At 48.2% G+C, this 21,656-nt stretch overlaps 4 protein-coding genes and 1 long non-coding RNA gene across 10 annotated transcripts in view; 1 reads left to right on the forward strand and 4 right to left on the reverse strand.

The window, feature by feature from the left end:
* Positions 1–68: 68 nt before the first annotated feature.
* Positions 69–3,321, reverse strand: AGER (advanced glycosylation end-product specific receptor). Of its 2 annotated transcripts, XM_001369091.5 has the most exons (11): positions 3,131–3,304; positions 2,746–2,846; positions 2,457–2,649; positions 2,255–2,319; positions 2,054–2,141; positions 1,692–1,880; positions 1,406–1,536; positions 1,036–1,177; positions 680–706; positions 452–581; positions 69–372 (listed from the first exon to the last, which is right to left on the reverse strand). In XM_001369091.5, exons 1-11 carry the CDS (start codon positions 3,180–3,182, stop codon positions 276–278), a joined length of 1,215 nt encoding a protein of 404 aa, XP_001369128.2. In that variant the 5' UTR covers positions 3,183–3,304; the 3' UTR covers positions 69–275. The 2 variants fall into 2 exon arrangements, with proteins under 2 accessions (XP_001369128.2, XP_007483675.2); XM_007483613.3 differs by lacking the exon at positions 680–706 and having other exon boundaries at positions 3,131–3,321.
* A 621-nt stretch (positions 3,322–3,942) lies between these two features.
* On the reverse strand, positions 3,943–9,803 carry PBX2 (PBX homeobox 2). Of its 2 annotated transcripts, XM_003340363.3 has the most exons (9): positions 9,281–9,802; positions 8,193–8,266; positions 7,602–7,849; positions 7,311–7,501; positions 6,810–6,945; positions 6,484–6,637; positions 5,995–6,083; positions 5,702–5,788; positions 3,943–5,566 (listed from the first exon to the last, which is right to left on the reverse strand). In XM_003340363.3, exons 1-9 carry the CDS (start codon positions 9,499–9,501, stop codon positions 5,474–5,476), a joined length of 1,293 nt encoding a protein of 430 aa, XP_003340411.1. In that variant the 5' UTR covers positions 9,502–9,802; the 3' UTR covers positions 3,943–5,473. The 2 variants fall into 2 exon arrangements, with proteins under 2 accessions (XP_003340411.1, XP_007483687.1); XM_007483625.2 differs by lacking the exon at positions 5,702–5,788 and having other exon boundaries at positions 9,281–9,803.
* Positions 9,804–10,367: 564 nt separating this feature from the next.
* GPSM3 (G protein signaling modulator 3) lies at positions 10,368–12,841 on the reverse strand. The gene is made up of 4 exons (XM_001369119.4): positions 12,377–12,841; positions 12,120–12,216; positions 11,623–11,822; positions 10,368–11,327 (listed from the first exon to the last, which is right to left on the reverse strand). The coding sequence occupies exons 1-4, from the start codon at positions 12,419–12,421 to the stop codon at positions 11,190–11,192; spliced, it is 480 nt and encodes a 159-aa protein (XP_001369156.1). The 5' UTR covers positions 12,422–12,841; the 3' UTR covers positions 10,368–11,189.
* A 1,943-nt stretch (positions 12,842–14,784) lies between these two features.
* Positions 14,785–21,656, reverse strand: part of NOTCH4 (notch receptor 4) — a 30,877-nt gene continuing 24,005 nt past the window's right edge. For 3 of the 4 annotated variants that reach the window (XM_001376521.5, XM_056817949.1, XM_007483624.3), the window contains 4 exons: positions 21,247–21,548; positions 19,776–19,923; positions 16,348–16,445; positions 14,785–16,110 (listed from right to left, as the gene is read on the reverse strand). In XM_001376521.5, the coding sequence (XP_001376558.3) occupies positions 15,460–16,110; positions 16,348–16,445; positions 19,776–19,923; positions 21,247–21,548 (1,199 nt within the window). In that variant the 3' untranslated portion in view covers positions 14,785–15,459. Of the gene's footprint in view, positions 16,111–16,252; positions 16,446–19,775; positions 19,924–21,246; positions 21,549–21,656 lie in introns of all 4 variants that reach the window. The other variant, XR_462410.3, reaches the window with a different exon arrangement.
* LOC130457324 (uncharacterized) overlaps positions 15,713–21,656 on the forward strand; it is a 41,590-nt gene continuing 35,646 nt past the window's right edge. Inside the window, exon 1 of the long non-coding RNA XR_008916503.1 lies at positions 15,713–15,839. This is a non-coding gene — a long non-coding RNA (uncharacterized LOC130457324). The remainder of the gene's footprint in view (positions 15,840–21,656) is intronic.

The following is a 21,656-nucleotide window of genomic DNA, read 5'->3' on the forward strand; positions in this document are numbered from 1 at the left end:
AATAACTTTCTTCCTTGACACCTTCTTTTGAGGTTTTTAAGTCTGTGAAGGAGTGACACACACAGGGATAGGGTGTCAGGTGTTTAATAATCATTGTTCGGATGAATGGGCACAAGCAGGGGACAGACTGAGCTCTCAATTGATGTGAGAAAGACTGACTTTTTGAGAGGAAATAGGGAGGTTGAGAAGGGAGGCAGAGGTACGAGGGAATAGCCTTGAGGCAGGGGAATGGGAAGAAGATAGAAGGTGGGATTAGATGGGCAGCCAAAGGTTACTCAGGGCCCCCCTGCATTGCTCTCAGCTGTTTCCTGTTCCTCAGACTGATGTAGTTCTGCTCGCTCTTCCTCTTCCTCTGGACACTCAGGAACCTTCCTATAGGAGGAGGATGGAAGGAAGCTCTGGATGTTAGCTCTTGCCCTTTGGCCTTAGGTCTCCTATTTCTTCTACTTACCTTTCTTCTTTGCGGAGCCGATGCTGTCTTTTCCACAAAAGGATTCCCACCAGCAAGACAGCTGTGACCAGACCACCCAAAACTCCTAGAACCAAAGCCAGTAAGCCTAGTCTTGGGCCCCCCACAGAACCTGTGGAGAGATGACAAAACTCAGTGACAGAGAGGGTACAGCTTCTTTGTTAATTCCCAGTTTGCTTCCCCAGCCATCCACAGGTCCATGATCCCTACCTTCTTCTTGGCCATTTTCTCCAGTCTCTGAAAGTTAAATGAGTCTTAGTTAAGAGGGACAGAACTAGAATGTGAAGGAGGGCAGAGAAAAGGTCCCACTGAACTTAGGACCTGTTTTTCTCAGTTTTGTGGTGAAGAATTCCTCCTCCTCTGTCCCCCTCCCCCTAAACAAACACCTTTGCTTTCCTATCAGTGGAGCAGGAACTTGTTAGGCAGAGGGTCTAGATACTTCCTGGGGGCAGTGTGGTTAATGGAAGCTGCTAAAAGATGGAGAATTAAGATCTGAAGCTTGGTCTCCGATACATGCTTCAGTCTGTTCTGGGATCGGGGGATTGAGCAGGAGGACTTTCTCTCACCAATGATGCTGACGCTAACACCAGGACTTTCTCTTGACCCATGACTTTGGTCAGTGGCAACACAACTGTATATTCCCTGGTCTTGGACTCCAACCTCAGGAAGGAACAGTACAGATCTGGGGGCAATGGCTAGAGGAGAACCCTGGGAAAAGATGGGGAAAGGACAGTTAGTGGGTGATTACTTGGGTTTCTCCTCTCCATATTCTCCCATTTGTCTTTCACATTTCCATTTTTTTCTCCTCACACCGTTGCATTTCTGTAACTCTTGCCTCCCCAACCCAAATCAGTTCCAGCTCATCTTTCACCATTGTTTCAGGTTGCTCTCCTTTTCATTAAACTCACAGTACCACCAAGAAACTGGGTCACTTACATCCTTGAGCCAGTGGATTTGTGGTGGGGGCTGGGCAGGGGCCTCACAGGTCAGGGTTACTGCCCCTCCAGGGGCCACTGCTCCACCCTCTGGCTCTACAACTAGTCGAACTTCCTCCAAGGGTTCAGGTTCTGAAGATGGGAATGATAATTATATCCCCTTTGCAGCACATGCCTTTCCTTCTTGAGATCCTCCCTTGTCCCACCAGAAGACCCTGTATACACAAGCCTACAGCTTCTTTCTTTGTCCCTGTGGTCATAGAAATTTCTCTTCCACTCAATCTTACCCCAAACACTGAGTTGGATAGGAGCTGTGTGGAGAGCCCGTTGTCCAGAGCTCCTAGGACCAAGACTAAGGCTGCAAGAAAAGGTGGGGTTCAGAGGGCCACCTGGGACTGGGGTCACTGTCAACTCGGACTGTATTGTGAAAAGTCCAGTGTCAGGGTGTCTTCTGGTCTCCTCCCTCACAGACACTCCTGGTAGGGAAAGAGGGAGATTGTCAAGTTCCAAAAAAGTTGGAGGAGGTATAGTGGAGGAGAAGGCCATGGAAAAGAAGGCAGCTTTCAGGATGGAGGAGATTACTGGGAGAGAGAGAAGTACTCTATCTTGGGCTACAAGAGGAGGTTTTCTTGCTTAAGGAAATACTCACCTTTCCCATCAGGCACCAGGGACTTCCCATCCAGATGCCAGCTAAGAGTCCCTGCTGGGTATCCCCCTTCTGATAGGCATGTTCCCACCTGGTACACCAGAGTGACCTCTATTACCCTCCAACTTTGATGTCTCACCCCGAGTGCCCTCTTTACCCATCACACACTATTCCCCTTCTTGGTTCCCTCATCAATTTTCCTACCTTGTTGGGGATCCCAGCAATGAGCTCAGAGGCAGGTTCCACTATTTCTGGCTTCCCTGGAATTTCTGGAGGGGAAAATGAGATTGAAGCCTTCAGGGAATGGTTCTCACAAGCTAGGCAGAAGACACTATAGGCATGGAGGAGGAAGCCCCGGGTTTGAGGAGGCTAGAGAATACTAAAGAGAAGATCTTTTTGTCCTTACGGTAGACACGGAGTCGGTAGTTGGACTTGATCTCTTTCCCATGGCGGTTGGTTGCTCTGCACCTGAATGTCCCTTCATCCTGGATCCCGACAGCTGGCAGGAGGAGGGAGCCATTGGGAAGGACTCGGGCCACACTCTCCCAAGGGTCCCCTTCAGGAGACAGGACTTTCCAAGCTTCAGTTCGGCGTGTATTCTGGGGAGAGGTTAGGAGACTTCAGAGGATGAGCAGCAGGAGAGAAAGTGGTGTGGACTAGAAAGCAAGAAGGTTTAAGGGAGGATCCATACTCACCAGTTTCCATTCAAGTTGCTGGGGTGGTTTCCTAGGAGCCCCCTTACAGTTTAGCACCAAGGGCTCCCCAATCCTGGATGAGATGTTCTGACTGCCAACCACTATGCTCAAGGAGAAAGCATGATATGTTGAGGGGTAGGGAAAGCCAGAGATAAGGGACAGAGCCAGGACAAGGTTGGGGGCAACTAATAGGATCAGCCAAGGAAACCATTAGGAAAGGACTATGTGAGGGACTGGTCTGGGAGGTAGGAGAGGTTTTGAAAAGGAGCAGGAATAGTGGAGGAGTTAGTAGTGGCTGGACAGAGTAGCAGGGAGTTAGGGTTCAGGGAAGAGGGACTGTATTCAAGGAGGTGGGGGGAGTTTATTATCTGGGGGAGTTCCTCACCCCCCAGGCTAAGGATCAACAACCAGGCTCCTGAAGATGTAAGAGATGCCATCCTGTCTTCACCTCAGCCTCCTGACTGTTTGATCCTCTTAGTGTTTTGCCGCTACCCCAGGTAAAGCCAGCACCCTTTCTCACCCCTCCCTTTTTTCTCCCAATCTCCTGTCTGGTCCTTGGGGAATGCCAGGAATCCAGCCCAACTCCCAACAAGGGCCCTTAACGTACCAGAAACTGCATGTCCCCCACCTCCTCTCCCCCCACCCAGGCACTGCTGACTCTTAGCAAGGCCACACCTATGTGGGGGTGGGAGTGGGAAGAAGCATACTCTAAATCTTGGCACCCTCAACAACCTCCTCTCACACCCAAGCCAAGCTACTCTAGACCAGTGGGCATACCTGAGCCAGTCCTAACAGAGGCTACCCAATAACAGGACTAGGGATGGGTTATATTCTCCCTGGGAGAAGGGGTGTTGAATTGGGAGAAACTAGGAGAGGAATCAAGCAAGGAAAGTTGGATAACATTTTTCAGTCATTTATAGTTGATGAACAGTTTTTAAATTCAAAATAACTCTGTGAGGTAGGTAGTGCTTATGTCCCCATTTTTCAGATGAAGAACTTGAAGATCAGAAGGTAGAATGGCTTGACCTAAAGCCACCTAACTAGTGAACGGTGAAACCAAATATCAAACTCAGGCCTCCCAGTCCAGATTCTGATAAAACCATGACACCAGATTGCAGATTTTTTTGTGTGGTAAAGGATGATGAACTTAAGAGAAATTCAAGTTCTCACATGTGTGAAAAAAATTCTCCACCAAACCCAGGGAAAAAAGAAATTTCTTTATTTAAAACTGCCATTTGATCTGTGAAACTACAAGTTTACAAGTGAGGAGATAACTGCCCCCCAACAATCCCCTTTGCTCCCTGACCCCACCCCAGAACAACCTACAGTGGGAGGAGTCCTCTCACCCCAACACACACACCAAATCCTGAGGATGTTTGAGGGGTTTAGCCAGGACGGGAGAGGAGTGGACATATGGGACATTTCTAATATTCCTTTCCCCCGCACTTGGCCCCTGTTGCCCTCCCTCCTCCCCTGAACCCCTGATTTTGGAGTGAGAACAGAAACCTCATCTCTGGGGAAACTGAGGGAGAGACAACAAGCATACCCTCCTATTTTAATATATTTGGCAACGAGCCCATCCCCCCCAAACTCCCTCCCACCTCCCCCAAGCTAAGATAATAAAATAAAGAAAAATGCAAAAACATATTAAGATGTGTTAGTCCCTGGGAGAGGGAGCAGGTGATTTTACCTTTTTCTTTTTCAAAGCCACTAAATCCTTAGCTCTGTTAACCCACTCCACAATTAATGTCCTGGGTGGGATGGTAATTTATCCCCTTTACCAAACATCTGGGAGAATGAAGGAGTCTAGTTTGCACATGCAAATAAAAAGCCCCAGTAACTCAGCAAGGTCTGAAGGGAGTTTTATTCTCCACTTTCAATAGACCCCGTTGATCAGTCTCCCTGGTGGACCTGTTTGGGGAGTGGGGTTGGCTGGGTCCTCTTAGTCTGTTTGCCCATCCCTCCCCTAACAGGACACTTCTGGCAATTAACTCTAATATGGGAAAGAAAGAAACCAAAAGAATCAATATCCTTAACCTCCTCCCCCCACAAAAAAAAGTAAGTTAAAAATTAAAAACAAAACAAAACAGATGAATCCCAGGTTTTCTTTTTCTTTCTTTTTTTTTTTAAGAAAAAAAATCCAAAGCCCAGTCAACATTTCTCTAAAGTAGCAGAAACTCCCTCCGAGGTAGATATCTGAGTCAGACACTCTTGTCCACCGAGCGATTCTATTGGTTTAAGATGAGCTGCATATGAGGTAATAAGAGCTGTCTTAGGGGGCAGGGGGCGGGGTGCACAGAGGGCATGGCCTGTGTCCTCTGTCCAGAAATTTTGTCCCCATTTTTGGCGTCACTAGGCAGGCAGGGTGGCGTCTCTGCCCAATTTTAGAGTGGATAAGTGGGGTGGGGTGGAGTGGAGAGGACAAGAGGAATATGTCATGTCAGAAGAGAGAGACAGAGAAAGAGATAAAGCGAGACACTAAATAAGAGAAAGAAGGAAAGAAATGGGGTGGAGGGCAGTGACGAGGGAGGAAACAGAGGAGGGTCTCTTGGGAGACTCTTCCAACTCTGGTTTGCACTCCCAACTCTGAGACACCTTCTTCGTGAGGAAAAACCCCATTTGCCCCTCTGCCTTGTGCTTCTTCTCTGGATGGGGTTTGTCCACTACATGTCTGGGGCCTCTCCAAGAGTCACCCCATATACCCCCCACCCCTGAGACAGAGACTGGATCAGTTGGACGTGTCAGAGTGGACGCTTCCGGGTCCCTCTGTTGGGGAAGTCACTGAAGATGGGGTCACAGCCTCTTGCCAGCCACCATTAGCCTAGGAAAGGAGAGGGACATAGAGGGTGGTAAGGGAGAGGATTCCCATGTTTTGAGAAAGGGTGTAGAAGAAAGGGTGTAGGGGATGTCTCTCCAATTCTGGGGAGATTAGGGGTGATTCTATATACAGACTCACCCTCATTTCCCGGGGGCTGTACATCTGGCCTCCCCCAAGGCTATCCCCGTAGCCCCCAGGGCCCATTGAGTGACGGAGCGATTCCACCTGAGAGAGGCAAAAGGAGGGGTGAGGGGAAGAGGGAGCTGCAAAAGAAAAGACACCTAAGTCCCATGGGAAAAGGGAGACCAGGGCATGAGAAGTGGTGTTTACACCAAAGACTTATAAGATGAAATACTAGTGGAAATATTCCAGGGGGTTGGGGGGATGGGGGAAGGCATCAAGGAGGAGATTCATGCTGTTGTGCAACTGACCTGGGAGCTAGAGTAGGAGTCGCCATTGAGCCCAGGCATCCCCAGGAACATGTCTCCAGATCCTGAGAGGTTGAAGGAGCCACCGGAGCCTATGGGAAGGCAGAAGAATAAAAGAAGGTGGAACACTCAGTTATCTGGATTTTAGCACTCCTACCTAGGATCCCCAAAGCCCCACAGGACTGCTTCCCTGGTGGGATTTACTTCTGAATGTAAGTGATGGGTGAAAACTATTGTCAGTCCAGAAAGGGAGGATTTTGCCTTCTCATTCCCTCCAAATGGATTCTTCCCATGGGACTTCTCTGCTAGAAGAGAAGCCAAGGGAGAAGCTCCATAAGATGAGCTCTATGTTCTGATATGTTCCAACCCGTGTCTCATTTTGGTCTCCCTCACCCTGATACCGACCCCTTCCTGCTAAGATTTGGATTAGATGGGAAAAGGAAGCAAATTCAGGGAGTGCAAACCAACAGGAATGGTGGTGGGTGATCCAACCTGCGGATGATGGAGGTGTAGGGGAACTGGCACGGCTATGCCCTCCTTGAGTGACAGACACAGCAGTTTTCACTGCGTAGATATTTGCTTCTTCCTGGAACTTCCCAATATTCTTCTTATATCTGATCCGCTTGTTGCCAAACCAGTTAGAGACCTTTGGAGTGCAGAGGAGAGAACTATGAGGGAGAATAGTGGTTTCAGAAACCTCCTGACTTAGTTCCCCTTCTTTTCCTCCCTTCCCCTTAGCTTACTCTTCTGTAGCCAAATCTTTCCCCTCTCCTCAGGCGACAGAAGCCTTTTATAACCACAACATCTGACTCCATTACCTGGGAGACTGTGATCCCGCACTTCTTGGCGAGCTCTTCCTTGGCCTCTTCACTGGGATAGGGGTTACTCAAGTGGGAGTAGAAATACTCATTTAAGACCTCAGTGGCCTGTTTGCTAAAGTTGCGGCGTTTTCTTCTGCGGGGACAGAAAAGGGGTTTGTGAAAATGCGTGGGGGCAATGGGGTATCTCAGTGGATTGAAAGCCAGATCTAGAGATGGGAGGTCCTGGGTTTAAATCTGGCCTCAGACACTTCCCAGCTGTGTGACCCTGGGCAAGTCACTTAACTCCCATTGCCTAGCCCTTACCACTCTTCTGCCTTGGAACCAATACACAGTATGGATTCTAAGACGGAAGGTAAGGGTTTAAAAAAAAAATGCTCGAGTCCCTAAGAGATGGATCAGTGTGTCGGTGGGGGGCAGGCATATGGTGGGTGGTGGTCAGTAAGGGGAAGAGGGCTAGCAAAAGGCAAGGCCTGGGATCCTGATTTCAAAAATCCCCACCTGGCATCCAAGAATCGTGAGCGAAGAATCATGACGGCTTCACAGGTACTCTGTTTGAGCTGCATCTGAATGGCACTGAATTTTCGGTGGATAATGCCAACCATTCGCTCCATCTCCTTGGGCGCCACAGGCCGTGTACGACTCTGCTCCCGAAGCAGGTTCATCACGTGGGTAGTGAACTCGTTACACGCCTGGGAGGGGGAGCAGAGGGTTAGGCTGGTTAGGAGGAGACCCTTTCCGCAGCCTCCCGATGCCCCTCTCCTTGACCTGGCCCAAGGGGCTTCCCTGTACCTGTTCATACTTCTCCAGCTCAGAATGGTAGATATGTCGGATCTGGGCCAGTTTACTTCGATAGTCGGAGTGCTCAATGGAGTTGTCAGGAGACACTCCACCCCCCGAGGCTGCTGCTGCTGCAGCTGCGGCTGCAGACCCTCCTCCCTTCTCTGGTCCTGCCACCCCCTCTGCCAGAAGCATGTTGTCCAAACGCATCAGCTGGGGGTCCACAGGCTCCTCTTCCTGTGAGCTTCGGATACTGAGGCCTGGGGTGCAGGATGAAGCATTGGGCTTCAGGGCTTGGGTTCAAATCCCATCTCCAATACTTACTCTCTGTTTAACTTTGGGCAATTTCATTTAACCTTCCAGGGCCTCGTTTACCTCATCTGTAAAATGAGGAGGGGTTGGACTAGACAGCCTCTGAGGTCCTTTCTAGTTCTAGGTCTATGGGATCTAACTACCCAGCAGAATCCTCTTCGGGGAACTCTGCAAAGAGTCGCCAGTTCTTTTTCTGCCCTTCAGAGATCCGGACATCACCCTGCGCCCCTTGCCTTTATTGGGGGCTGAGTTCCATTCCCAGGAAAGGGGTGTGGAGGGGGGCATACATACCAGTTTTCTCTTTGATCTCACATAGGACGCTGAAAAGAGCAGGCTTCATTCGGTGGCAATTCAGAGCGTGTTTCCTGAGGGAGGGGGAGGAGAGGAAGAAAGAGGGAAGGAGAAAAAAAGATAGGAAAGTCATTGCAAGACCTATGTGGGGGATTAGGGAAGAGGCTGAATAAGATGAGGGACAAAAGCAGAAAGCAAACTCCCGGGAGAAGTGAGAATGGTAGAAAGAAGTTGGGTTGGGGGTCAGGGAAGTGAGAGGTTAGGTTCTATGGACTAGGGGGGCCTGACCTGGATTCTGGGGAACACTGGACAGACTAAGTGGAAACCAGGGATGGGTGTGTGTGTGTGGGGAGTGAGGGGAGGCAGGAGAGTATTATGGGAAGATTGAGGGAATGTCTGAAGACTGACAGGGTCGAGGGGAAATGAATTGGAAAGGGACCTGGAAGAGTTTTGAGAAGGCCATTGAGAGTAATGGGAGAGATAAATGGTTTTAAGAGAGACAGACCAGGTGCCAGGACACAGAGGTTAGAAATTTGGGGGGGGTCCCTCGGTGGGAGTTAGAGGAAAGCTATGGGGAAGCGAGCATTAAGTACAAAGATAGGTTGTGGGATCTCAGAACAGAAGAGCAGGAGCTCAAGTGGGAAAGTTTGGGGATCCCAGAGTCTAAGTAAAATGGTGGGGTGGGGGTGGCCAGGAGGTTGAGACCAAGTGATTTGGGGAGGGTTGTTGGGGGGGAGGTACTAGAAGCTGTGATGATGAGAAAATCCCAGACTGGGCGCCAAAAGATGATCTTGGAGGATTAGTTATTTCAAGGGGTTTAGGGGTTACTGAGAGGTCAGGAGAGGGATTGAGCACTTAGGGAGTTCGCAAGCATCTAAAGAGGTTGTGGAGGACAAGTCTGAGGGGGTCTAGCTAACTACGGGGTCCTTAGAGTTGGGATGGGGAAGAGGTAGAGTAATTGGGGGACTTAGGAGGGTTGAAAAGACAGTGAGAGGACCCCAGGGGGTCAGGGATATGGGGGAGGGTCCCCAAAGCCCATCTGTGTGAAGAGGTCTTAGATTTGGAGAAGGGTTTAAGGGAGGACTCACTTGGCCTGGGCCTCATCCAGGCTTTGGTCGGTGATGGTCATGATCTGCTGCAGGATGTCCCCGATGTCCTGCTTTCCCCGTCCTCCTGGGACCCCCCCAGCACCCCCTCCAGGTTCTCCACCACCGGGAGGTTCCCCAGGCCCCCCTGGCTCCCCACCTACTAGCCCCAGGCCTCCACGGCCCCCGCCTGGAGGGGGCGGCCCTAGTAGCCTTTCGTCCATGGCTGGGGGGGGCCCCCCTCCCCCCGGAGCCCCCTCCCTGATCAGCCCCTCCTCTCTCCCGGGTTCCCCCTTTTCTTGAAAAATTGCTTGGGCCGATGCTCCTACTGCCACCACCCCCCGCCTGTCTCCCCCTCTCCTGGCTCCCTGGGGGGCCCCTGCCCTGGGGGGAGCTCTGGGATATGGGCTGGGCCCCCCCAGAGGAGCCCCCGGCCCCCGGCGGCGGAGAAAATGGAGCCGGAGAGAGAGGAGGCCCAGGCGGGGGTGTGTGTGAGAGAGAGGGAGGGAGGAGGGGGGAGGCTGGGGGAGGGGAGACTAGGAGGAAGAGGAGGAGAGAGGAGAGGAGGAACAGGGAGGAGCTGTGGGCGGAGAGATAGACCAAAGAACAGAGACCAAAGAGGAGGAGGGGAAAAAGAGAAGAAGATGTGGGGAGAAGGATCTTTGGGAAGGAGAGAACTGGGGGCCTGATGCTTATTTGGGTGCTCAGTCGGGACGAAGACTGGAGCTAGAGGAGGAGGGGCGGGAGGGAAGCACTTGAATCCTGAGAAAGAAGGGAAGGGGCCAAGGGGCCAGGAGCTGGGTTCTTGGACAGCTCTGTTCATATTTCTTGTCCTAAAGACTCCCCTCCCTGTTCTACTTAATTAAGCCCGGGAAAGTGGGAGCCGGGTGGGGAGGGGAGGGGATGGGCATGTAATTAGGGAGGTCTCCAGCCGATGCTTAATGAGCCAGTAATTAACCAGCCTGGGAGGTGCGCTGGCCGGCCGCCAGACAAAGGAGAGAGCTCCCCAGCCCTAGCCTCAGGCCTCTCCCCTTTGCTCCACTCCCCCCGACCCTACCCCACCTTTTACTAAGAAACCAGGCTTCCAATGTGAAGGAAATTCAATTTATTCACAAAACTGAAACATGGAGCATCCAGTGAGGTGGGATGAAGGAGAAAGGGTGGGATGTCTCTGATCCCTCAGTCTTTGGGCCTCCCCCCCCCCCTTTATCCAGTCCTCTCTAGGGCAGGGTGAGGGGCCAGAGGATTCTTAATTTCTTCTCCCAGACACCCCCAAGCCTTTCCTCTTACTGAAGGAAAGCTGGGAAAGAGGCCACAGTTGTAGATCCAGGCAACCCCCTCCTGTCTCCTTGAAGGCGGGGTGGGAGTGCCAAAGATTTGTCCTGCTGGGGGGTGGGGGGCAGTGATGGTTCCCTTGGGGTCTAGTGGAGAGTCCTATTTGCACTTCCCCAGCGAGTTTCTTAGGAGGGCTGAGAAACCTTTGGGATACTAACATTTTCTGGCAGTACACATCTTGTTGACTGGATAGACTTTCAGTTCTTCCTTAAGATTGAATTCCATTCTGACCTCAGTATTTCAGATCCAAGTGGGACAAAGGGGGCAAGTGTCCTCCAGAGAGGGTTTAAATGACCAGGACTCCCCATTTCCCTCCCTTTCCCCCTCAATGCTCTTGTCTTTCCTATCCCCCTCTTCTGGAGGAATTCCAGGTGTCCTGGCCTCAGTGGGGAAAGTCCAGGGGTCTCAGCATCACTACACCCACAGAGGATGGAGTTGGGAAGTTGATTCTGAAGTTGTTCGTGGCCTCCTGTAGTCTCTAGTGTCCCCTGAGACAGACTTGTGCTGAGACAATTCTGCTGTGTTCTCAGCCCCTTCCCCCTACCCCACCCTGACAAACAGGAGGAGATGGGAGATCTTAGCAGGTATGTGCCGGAGGTCTGGACCTTTGCTCCTCCATTCGGCCTCCTCCCTGCACCCTCAACAGCAACTCCAGGAGTTCTTGCCCTCCTGGTGGAAGGGGGGGATCTGACCGCTGAGCTTCAATTCGCTGGCACTGGGGAGAAGGAGGGGCAGAGGTAAAGTGAGCATCTGAGGGTGGACTTGGATGCCTGAGATCCTGAGGGAATGGTGTTCTGGGGTAGGGAAACTGAGCATTCAGGACCTGGTTGGGCCTGGACCTAGGGAGCAAAGGTTGAGATAAGGACAGGCAGGGGTAGAAGGACTGGGGGTGGTGTGGATTCCTGAATCTAAGAGAAGAGTAGATGCTGTGTAAAGGGCAACCTGAGGCCCATGGGGCGGGCAGGATGATTCTGGCCACCTAAAGGGAGGTAGGGAGCCTCTGATCTCACCTGGTGACTGAGGATGGTGCTGTAGAGCTGGTCTCTGTCCTCTGTAACCTGGACGCTGGCTGAGGCTGTGGTTAGGGAGCCAGGGGGAGTGTGGAAGGTGGCTCTCTGCCCTTCCAGTCTTTTGGACTGAGCTTCTGCTACTAAGTCCAGGAAGAGCTCTGTTTGCAGCGAGAGCATGGAGGCCGAGCGGGGTCCTAGGGCTAGAGAAGTATGGGTAGGGGTGATGGTCAGAGATTGGGAGGCTGAGGATTTAGGGGCATGAGTCCGGGTAGGAAATATGATGGGGAAGATTGAATACTGGGGGCAGTGATACACACTTGCCATAGCTTGGGAACGAGGTAATAGGGAGCCTAGAAACAACTGAGGGTGGATGCCAGTAAGAAATGAGGCTGGGGTTAGGACTGAGTCTGAAATTGTAAACACATTTGGTGCTAAGGCCAGAAATAAAAGTTGAAGTCATGATTAAAGTGGCACAGAGGAGTAATAGTTAGGGTTACCTGTGTTGTCCCTGGAATGGGGAGGGGTTGGGGGTGCAGATCTCCAAGGCCTGATAGTATTCAGAGGGGGCCAGCCTTGATCATCTTGGGGAAGACACTGAGAATGATAGATAGGTCAGGTCACAGACAGACAAATCTGGGTATCCTAAACCCTCTCTGTCTCTTTGTATATCTCTGACTGTCTCTAAATGTCCTGATTTGTTCTCTTGTACCTGTTTTCTTCTTTTCTGTCTCTCTCCCAACTTTCCCCTACTCACCTGCTCAATCTCATCTTCTTCTTCCTGGAGTCTCTTTGTCTCCATCCCCTTTAGTAGGGGAGGTGGGAAGAGGGTTGGAGGCAGTAGTGGTGGTTGTAGGCTGGGACACCTGAGCCTTTAAAGGTAGCAGGAGATGGAATAGGTGGGGGGAGAGCTGGGGGCCAGATGGCTGGGTTCTAAGAAGGAAGCTGGGTTCTGGGCTAGCCTCCCCCATCCTGAGCCCCGCCCATCCTTCTTAGTGACGTCCCCCCCCACCAACTTCCTCCTGTTCCCCTTTCCCACCCTCCACTGCCCTCAGTCTCTTATCCTCAAGGGAGTATGAGGGATACATTAAAACTACTTTTCTCCTTGTGGGGATGGGGAAGTGGATGTTGACCAGGAGAAATAGCTTTTGGAGGGACTCTATCAGTCTTCAACATTGATCCCCCTGTCTCTTTACCTCCTCCCACCCCCTCCATAACAGGTCCTTTATCCTTCCTAGCTGACTCTGTCAACACAGGAACTAGCTACACAGGAAGTGGTTTTACTCCTCAGGCTGAGCCCCCCTCCCCCCAAGTCCTTCCTCTCCCCTGGGGAATAGCTCTGACCAGATAGAAGATTCTTTCTCTGTGCCCCCCACCCCCTCAATATATCCACCTGAGCTAAGGGAGACTCATTCTTGCTCAGAAACAGGAGATTAATGGTGATAATCTCACATTTATGTTATTCTCTTCATTAAAAAAAAACTGAGTAGGGAGTTGCTAATATTATGTTCCCATTTTGCAAATGAGGAAACTGAGGTTCAGAGAGGCTAAGTGATACAATGATACAGTCATGCAACTAATGTCAATGGAATTGAATTCTTCTGGCTCAGAACCTCTTGTTCTCTCCTGATTACCTCCTAACCTGAGTGAAGAATTCCAATCTGAGAAGTTTATGCATTAGTTGATTAATCCACAAGTATTTGCAATTTTTAGGGGACAGTGAGGTAGCTCAGTGGAAAGAGAGCCAGGTTTAGAGACTGAAGCTCCTGGGTTCAAATGTAACTTCAGATACTTCAGATATCTGTGACCCTGGACAAGTCACTTAATCCCCACTGCCTACCCACTCTTCTGCTTTGAAACCAATATACAGTATTGATTTTAAGATGGAAGGTAAGGGTTTAAAAAAAACAAGATGACAACTTGTATGAATATAGATTGTGCTTTGGTAGTACAAAACAACAACTCTTGAAGACTTTCAACAATGTCTTTCCCATGCATATGTCAAAATTATGATGTAACGACAGAGATAACCTTGTTCAACCAACTCTCCCATTATTTACTACAGAGGACATGAACAAGAATGACAGAGAATAGGAAGTCCTAAATGGATGGTGATCTGTATCACTGAAGGGATTTCCACACCACTGAGATCATAAACCCATCTAAGTTTCTTCCACATAATAAGGGTAGAGAAAAGACATGGGCTTTACAATCAGAGGATTAGTGTTCAAATATTGCTTCTGGCCTGTGTGTCCTTCATTCCCTTCCTATGTCTTTGGGATTGGACTAGATGGCTTTAGTTCTAGACCTGTCATCCTGTGATACTATGTTATATATTATACTGTGATATCCTCTATGACTCTAAGTCTACCATCCTGTGATCATATGTTCCCAACCTTGTGCTAAGAGATACAATGTAAGATAGGATGACTCTTTCTCTCAAAGAGTTGGAAAGCCAAAAGATAGATCAATTTAAGGTCTTGGGTCAGAGGTAACTGACTTCTCAGGAGTCAGGGACAAGAAACTGGGAACAAAAAGGATATGGATTGCTTTTGGGTAGAAAGAATCCTTTTATGTCTGTTATGGATTGTGGAAGTCATTAGATGGTGAACAGCATGGGCTTCGAAGGAGGGTAATGGAGAATGTGGCCTCCAGGACTTGTCCCCCTCAGAATACACAGGTGAGTTTTTTCCTAATGTTTAGTCTGCTAGTTTCCTAAAAGTATTAGGTGATTTCTAGTTCCTGGACAGGATGGCTGTAGTTCTGAAGACTAGTAAATATCTCCTTAAATATGTCTAGTACTCTTCCTTCTCCTTATCCAAGGTGCCCAAATTCTCTCCTTAAATTCGCCCTTGTGGTTATTTAAGTGGCTACTGTGCACTTGTATTAGATGTCAGCAGAGAGTAAGGTAGCATTTGAATTCCTCCACTGAGTCAAGTAGATGGTTTGGGAAGAGTGTTACATCTAACTGCTGTGATTGCAGATGATTTAAATTCCCCAAAGTGATCGCTTGCTTTTACATTTGCACTTGAACCACTCATTCTTGGACAAGTGGGGGTGGGAATGGGAAAGGAGCCCTAGAAGACTAGCTAGTATTCATTGCAGTGCTGTGCCACCATTCCACCACCTTCTCCACAATACTTCAATCCTAAGATTAGAACGAGAAACAGGAGAAAGTAAACTTTATTAGATAATAGAATCTAGTACATCAGGGATAATGGGGAAAAGGTTGGAGGAGTAGGGTGCTTCATCCTTAAGTGATCTCATCTAGAGGGGGAAGAGAAACACAAGGAGTCATTGGTTTTGAACTGGGGCTCTAGCAGCAGGTCCCCCAAGGGACATTCATATTCTTTTTCCCCTTCTCTTGAGGCAACCTTCATTTCAGTTTTTGGATTCTCCCTGCATCTCCGCATTTTGATTTGCTTGCTCTGTCTTTCACCTTTATGTTCCTTCTCCTCAGTCTTATAATCTTTCTTGGAGGGTGGAGGTAAAATAATTTCCATTTCTATAAGCTGATGCTGTTTTCATCCCAGTACAGGAGAGTGAAAGCTGAGGTCCTCTCTCCTGTTAGGGAAAGCTTTGGCTCATTCAAGGGGGCAAAAACTGATATGAGGAACAGACTTATTCTATTTTCATTGTGGGGGAGAATCTTCCTGCACTTGAGTCTCTTCATCCTAGAATCTGGGGGATTCCCAAACTCTGCTACTTGAGCAGCTGTTTCCCTAGTTTTAGGGTACCTTGATTTGAGGGTCCCCATATTGCGAGGAGCTTTAACTTGTGGGAATAGCCTTCCCTTTCAGCCAGCAACCTTATCCTCAGTACTTTCTCGATGCAGGGGCATCACTCCGAGGAATTGGGTACACAGGCAGTTTGGGGGGAAGGTTCCTCCAGGCAAGGAGTAAGGCAAAGGGGCGGGACTGGAGTCCTGGGGGTGGGGCCACAGGCTCCCAAAGCCACCCAATCAGAAGGCCAGCCGCCTGTGTGTCCCCGGGATCGATCCAAAAGTAACCCAGGGTCGTGTAGTGCTCCGCGCATGCTTGCTGGGGACCTGAGAATGCGAAGGGGCGGGGCTCCACCTCCTGAGACGCTCGGGCTACGGGGGAAGGCTGCACCCCCATGTGGGGCCATATCCATTGACATTGTTCGGCCGGAGTAAGCCCCACCCCCGTGCGTGCTTCCTCCTGACGTCGTCCGGCCTCGAGGAAAAGCCCCGCCTTTAGGTAAGGTCTTAGTGCGCGGGAAGGCTCCTTTGCTGCTTTTGGCTCCACCCGCCGAACCTAAGGAGGCTTTGTGACGCAGAGAGGGCCGGGACTCCGGAAGCCCTTCCCCTTCTAGGAGCGTCAGTAGGTCCCAGTGTCCGCGCTGACGAGCAATGTCTGGGGGTCCGAGCCCCGTCTGGTCCCGCAGTCCTCGGGCCGCCCCCGCCTGCAGTAGCAAGCGGGCCACTTCTACCGCCCCTTCCCGGGCAGTCAGGAAGAGCGGCGTTTGCTCCTAGGGGAGGGGAAGTAGGCAGGTGGGGTCAGAGAAAGGCCACTCCCCAGGAGGTTGATTTCCCCTCCCCCACGTCACGTGTTGGCTCGGCCCAATTCCTCTAAGCTGGTCTTCTCTCCCCTTCTCCCTCTTCCAATTTTACCTCTTCTCTCTTCTCTCTCCACCTTCTTTCCCCTCCTCCCAACCAGCCGCCCTTTGGACTTGGCTCCTCCCTTAAAAGACTTCACCCCGTCTGACCCTGCTGTCCTGGGCGTCCTTGTCCGCTCCGGCCTGGAGAAGGGCGCTGGCGGCACGAGCATTGTTCACGGCGGCGGCCCAGTGTAGGGCTGTCTTTCCTGGAGAGGCAGAGATAGAGAAAAAAGGGGTCATTCCAGGGTTGGGGGAATAGTAGCCAGGATCCCCTGGGGGTAGACGTCTGGGATAAATTTCTCACGGGAGAAACTTTCTCATTGGGAGTGGAGGAAGGGGACTGCTCCGGCTGGCATGTGGACCCTTCTGCAGGTCAATGGCGGGAAGCGTTACCATGGAGATGGCAGCCACGGGCAGGAAGCTTTGCCCTGGTGACGTCACCCGAAAGGACAATGGGGCATTGTTCTGGGACCTAGGGGATGGCCTCCTCCTCCTTCCTCCCCATCCGTCCCCACTGCTCGATGTTCTCCGCTGGACTGTGGCTGGCAGATTATGTGTTTAGGGGGAGGTATAACCTTCGGGATTCCCTCTGGTCCAGCCCTTAGGTAACCCTTCTTGAGATCCTGCCACTATCCCAATCTATCTTAATTATCCCTTATCTCTTTTAAAATTATCTACACTTCTGACCTCCCACAACTCAACTCTCTGTCTTGACTGCCACCTTCAACCACTCAACTGAAACTGTGCCCTCCTAGGTTACTTATTATCTCTTTAACTGCTGAATCAGTGGTGTTTCCCTTCAGTTCTCGTTCTTGACCTCTAAAACATTTGACAAATTGTGTATTGTTCAGCAGCCTTTCCTCCTAAATACAGTCCTTTTCCCTCCTTTGATCAGCTTCTAAGTCTCCTACCTGGATGATCATCATCCATGTCATGCCCTGTAAGCATTGGTTTCATTCTTTGACCAGGATTCTCTTCCCTACAGTTTCTCTTGGTGATAGCCTGGGCTCCCACAGGTTCAGTTATTATCTCTACAAGAATGGCTTTTTCTGTATCACCAATTAATTGTATACACTTGTCCATTGGATATGTCATTGATTTCTTAATTTTTCCCCCCATAAGAATCTTAGTATGGAAGTTTCTTGTTCATACAGATCAACATTGTATTCAATTAGTTATCATATCTTATTGATTCTATCCCTACAACGTTCTTTGCTGCTGCTTCTCTTAAATCAAGGCTATGATCTTATTTCACATCTTCTGTATTGTTCTGCAATAGGTTCCTAATTGGTTTCTGATTCCATTCTCTCCTTTTTCATAGCATTCCAATGATAAAATGCATATCAGTGGTCAACTAGTTCAACTCACATCCTATATCCATGGAGGCAAACTCATTTCTCTTGAGGTGCCTCATTCGACTTTTATCTTAATGGTTAGGAAGTTTTTTGTACCATGAAGCCTAAATTTGCTTTCTTAAAACTTCTGTACATTGCTTATAGTTCTGCCCACTAAGGCCAAATAGATTAAGTCTACTTTTTCTTCCTCAGGATAGCCTTTCAGGGGCTTCAATTCAAGGCAGCTATCTTGTTCTCTCTTGAAGTTTCTCTTCTTCAAGCTAAGCACCCTTGAGTTCTTTTAACCCAATTTCATATGACATGGATTAAGGCCTTTTTCACTATCCTATTTTTTTTAACCCTTACTTTTCATCTTAGAATCAATGCAGTGCAGTGTATTGGTTCAAAGGCAGAAGAGTGGTAAGGGCTAGGCAATGGGGGCTAAGTAACTTGCCCAGGGTCACATAGCTAGAAGTGCCTGAGATCATATTTGAACCCAGCACCTCCCATCTGGGTCTGGCTCAGCTGCCCCCTTTACTATACTATTTATCCTTTCCAGTTTATCAATTTCCTTCTTAAATTGTAGTTTCCCAATCTGAAAACAGTACTCCAGATATGATCTGACTTAGAGCAGAGTTTAGAGAGACTATCATTTATTTAATCTCTGGAAACTTTGCCTCTTTCAATGCAACCTGAAGTCATATTGTCATTTTCATTTAGCTTCCATTTTGCATGGTAAATATTCATATTGAGCTTGTAGTCCATTAAAACATCCAAATCTCTTTCTGATAAATTGCTATGTAACCATGCCTCCCTCATTTTGTTCTAGGAGAGTTAATTTCTTCAACCCAAGTATAAGACTTTACATTTATCCTTATTGAATTCCATCTTAGATTCACCCTCATGCTCTGGTTTCTGACAAACTCTTTTTAGATCTGGATTCTGGTAGATTACACAAAGTTAGGAAAGATAGAGGTCATCAACTTGTAGACTTTCTTTCAGGTTGACACCTGCATTCAACCACTTCTAAACCCATCTCACTGTATTTACATTTAGCCCACATCTTCCCATCTTTTTTACAAAAATGGCATGAATCTAAAGGCATTTTCCTAATCAATTTGTCATGCTGCTATTAAGATAATTTTTCTAAGACATAAGTAAGTTTGATCAAACATATCATCACTCTGCTCAGAAATCTTCAGGAGTAGGGCTGCTAGGTGTCTCAGTGAATAGAGAGCCAGGCCTAGAGAGAGGAGGTTCTGGGTTCAAATTGGACTTCAGATACTTCTTACCAGTGTGACCCTGGAGAAGTCACTTAACCCAGTTGCCTAGCCTTTACCACTCTTCTGTTTCAAGCCAATATTTAGTAATGATTCTAAACAGAAGAGAAGGATTAAAAAATAGACTTCAGTAGCTCCTTAGTAAACTGTATGATAAGACAGTATTTCTACAAACCACTTCAGATTTATTGCATATTATTTCCTTTAATGTGCTATATGTTAGGGTAGCTAGGTGGCAAAGTGCATGAAATGCTGGGCCTGAAATCAGGAAGTTTAATTTTCCCAAGTTCAATTCTAATCTCAGACGATTACTAGCTGTGTCATCCTGGGCAAGTTACTTAACCCTGTTTGTCTCAGTTTCCTCATCTGTAAAAATGAGAGAGAGAAGGAAATGGTAACTACTCTGGTTTCTTTGCCAAGAAAACTTCAAATGGAGTCACAAAGAGTTATACATGACTGACAAATGACTAAACAAGAACAACAACAAAATGTTCTAGGCAAGCTATCCTATAATCTCTTTCCTAAATATTGATACTCTATTCCCCATCTCTGCTTTTTTCCAGACTGTTCCCCAGGGAAACCTTCTTTACCTCTATCTCTTAGAATTCCTAACTTCAAGGCTCAATTTAGTTGCTATTCCCTATAAGAAGACTGCTACTTCTTCAAATGCTTTGTATTTGTATGAACTTGTAGTGTTTCCTTATTATAATGGAAGCTGGAGGACAAGGATTTTAATTTTTGCTTTTGAACCCTCACCACCTAGCCCAATGTCTTACACACACAGTAAGTTCTTAATCATTGTGTTGATTTGGAAGAATATCATTGTTATCACTATTAATACCTCTTTCTCCTGTCTCCCATGCTAGTAATCCCCATTATACCAGCCTTTTTAGAAGCTACATTTGTCTTTCTAGGTCCTTACCCCATTTATCTCTGGCTCCTACATCAGCCTGGGCAGCAATCAGCTCTTCTACTAGGTCCTCCACAGCTAGTCGGGCAGCCAGCATGAGGGGCGTTGTCCCATCTTCTGTCCTTGCATCTACTGAAGTTTGTCTGTTCCTAAGCAGGAGCTGGAGCAGTGGGTGGGCAGAGGACAGCGGAAGGATTAAACTCCCAAGCTTGAGTCCCATACAGCCCTACTTTGCCTAACTTCCCTATCCTTCTCTTGCCTTTCTTTTCTCACTTATACACATTTTTATTTCACCCTTCTCTTATTTCTCTTCTCTGCCCTTCTCTTTCATATCTGAAATCCTTCCCCTTTAGCCCCCAAGTCATCTATCTATTCACCTGCTTCTGGTTCTCTCTGATCTCCTTATGAAGGAAAGAAAAGGATCTTTATTATAACTTTGGTCTTTATTATTAAATTTAACTTTATTATCTTTGTGTTGAATTATTATGATGAGGAAAAACTTTGATAATTCTTTTTATTCTTTTGTCCATTTTGGACTTAAGGGGAAGGAATGTTAGTAAAAGTTAGTTACTAAGTGATTACATAGTAATATGGGTAAAACTAGGAATTTTTATTATTTTTAGTTAATTATTCTTACTAGATACCAAAGCCTGTTGTTTTTAGCTGCTGAAGACTGTACAAACACTCTCTAAATTTGTTGTCCTACTTTAATAATGTTTTTTTTGGTTTACTACATCAAAACCCATCTAAAAATCTGCATTTAGTGGACATAAAAACCTGGGAATGGGAGGATGACCCAAGAAGGGATTGGTTGGGGAGTGATGTCCTTGGGTTTTTATCCTGGGAAGAAAGAGGAAATTTTCCTGGAGGAAGTAGAATGTCATGGGGATGGATGGCATCAAGGTCCATATTAGTCTAGAGGAACTTTAAGGATTAGGTTAAAAAAGTTTAAATGCTACACATTCTGGATTAAAAGGTTTTTCTTTATGTGCCCTTACATTCCTCTTATCTTTATATATCATTTCTATTTAATTTCCTTTCCCTTGCAGATAAATCCTAAAAATTTTATTCGTGATCTGGAGTATGTGTAAGATTGTAAAGGGTAAGAGAGAAATGGGTGCTAAAACTGGGTGCTTAAGGGTGGTTGTGATAGCAGGGGAAGATTAGGTAATTAGATTCCCGGTGATGCAGATCACTAAATTCAGATAGTAAAGGTAACTCCATACTCAAGAAACTACAGAAGGCTCAATGCCTTGAACTGTGTATCAGGGAAGGTTTAAAATAGTGCCTGATCCATTTCCAAATAGTGGAGCTGGTGCTTTGGGAAACTGGCATTAAGGTCAGTGAGGCATAAGGGTTGGATCAAATAAAGTCCCATCCTATTTCCCTTTTAACTGTTCTCTCTGTATGGCATTTTGCTCTTAATCCCCAGTTGTGTTTACTATCTCTTTTCCCCAGTCTCTGCTCCCCTTAAGAGTCTAACCTGGCAAACTTCTCGGGCATCAGCAGCCACAGCTGTGTGAAGGGGGGTACGCCCCATTCGATCTGGCTCATTGGGGTTGGCACCAGCCTCAATGAGGCGTCGGGCAGCAGGTAGTCTGGAGAATCGGGCTGCTAGGTGTAGTGGGGTCTCCCCTGATCCCACAGTATGGGCTTGGGGGCTTGCCCCACCACCCAGGAGGGGCTCCCAGGGCTCTGTTCCCTTTGGCCCTGGACACAGCCCCTCCTGTATTCTAGGCTCTGATCCCCCACAGCACACAGCTGACATCAGTGGGGTTACCCCATCTGCAGAGGAGAGGGGTTAAGGGAAAAAAGACAACAGGAGATCAAAATGACAGATTTGGTGGTTTGGAAAAAAAAACAAACAAATTAAGGTGTTAGAAAGGAAAAATT

This window comes from Monodelphis domestica, chromosome 2 (genome assembly GCF_027887165.1).
Source record: "Monodelphis domestica isolate mMonDom1 chromosome 2, mMonDom1.pri, whole genome shotgun sequence".
Classification (NCBI taxonomy): Eukaryota; Metazoa; Chordata; class Mammalia; order Didelphimorphia; family Didelphidae; genus Monodelphis; species Monodelphis domestica.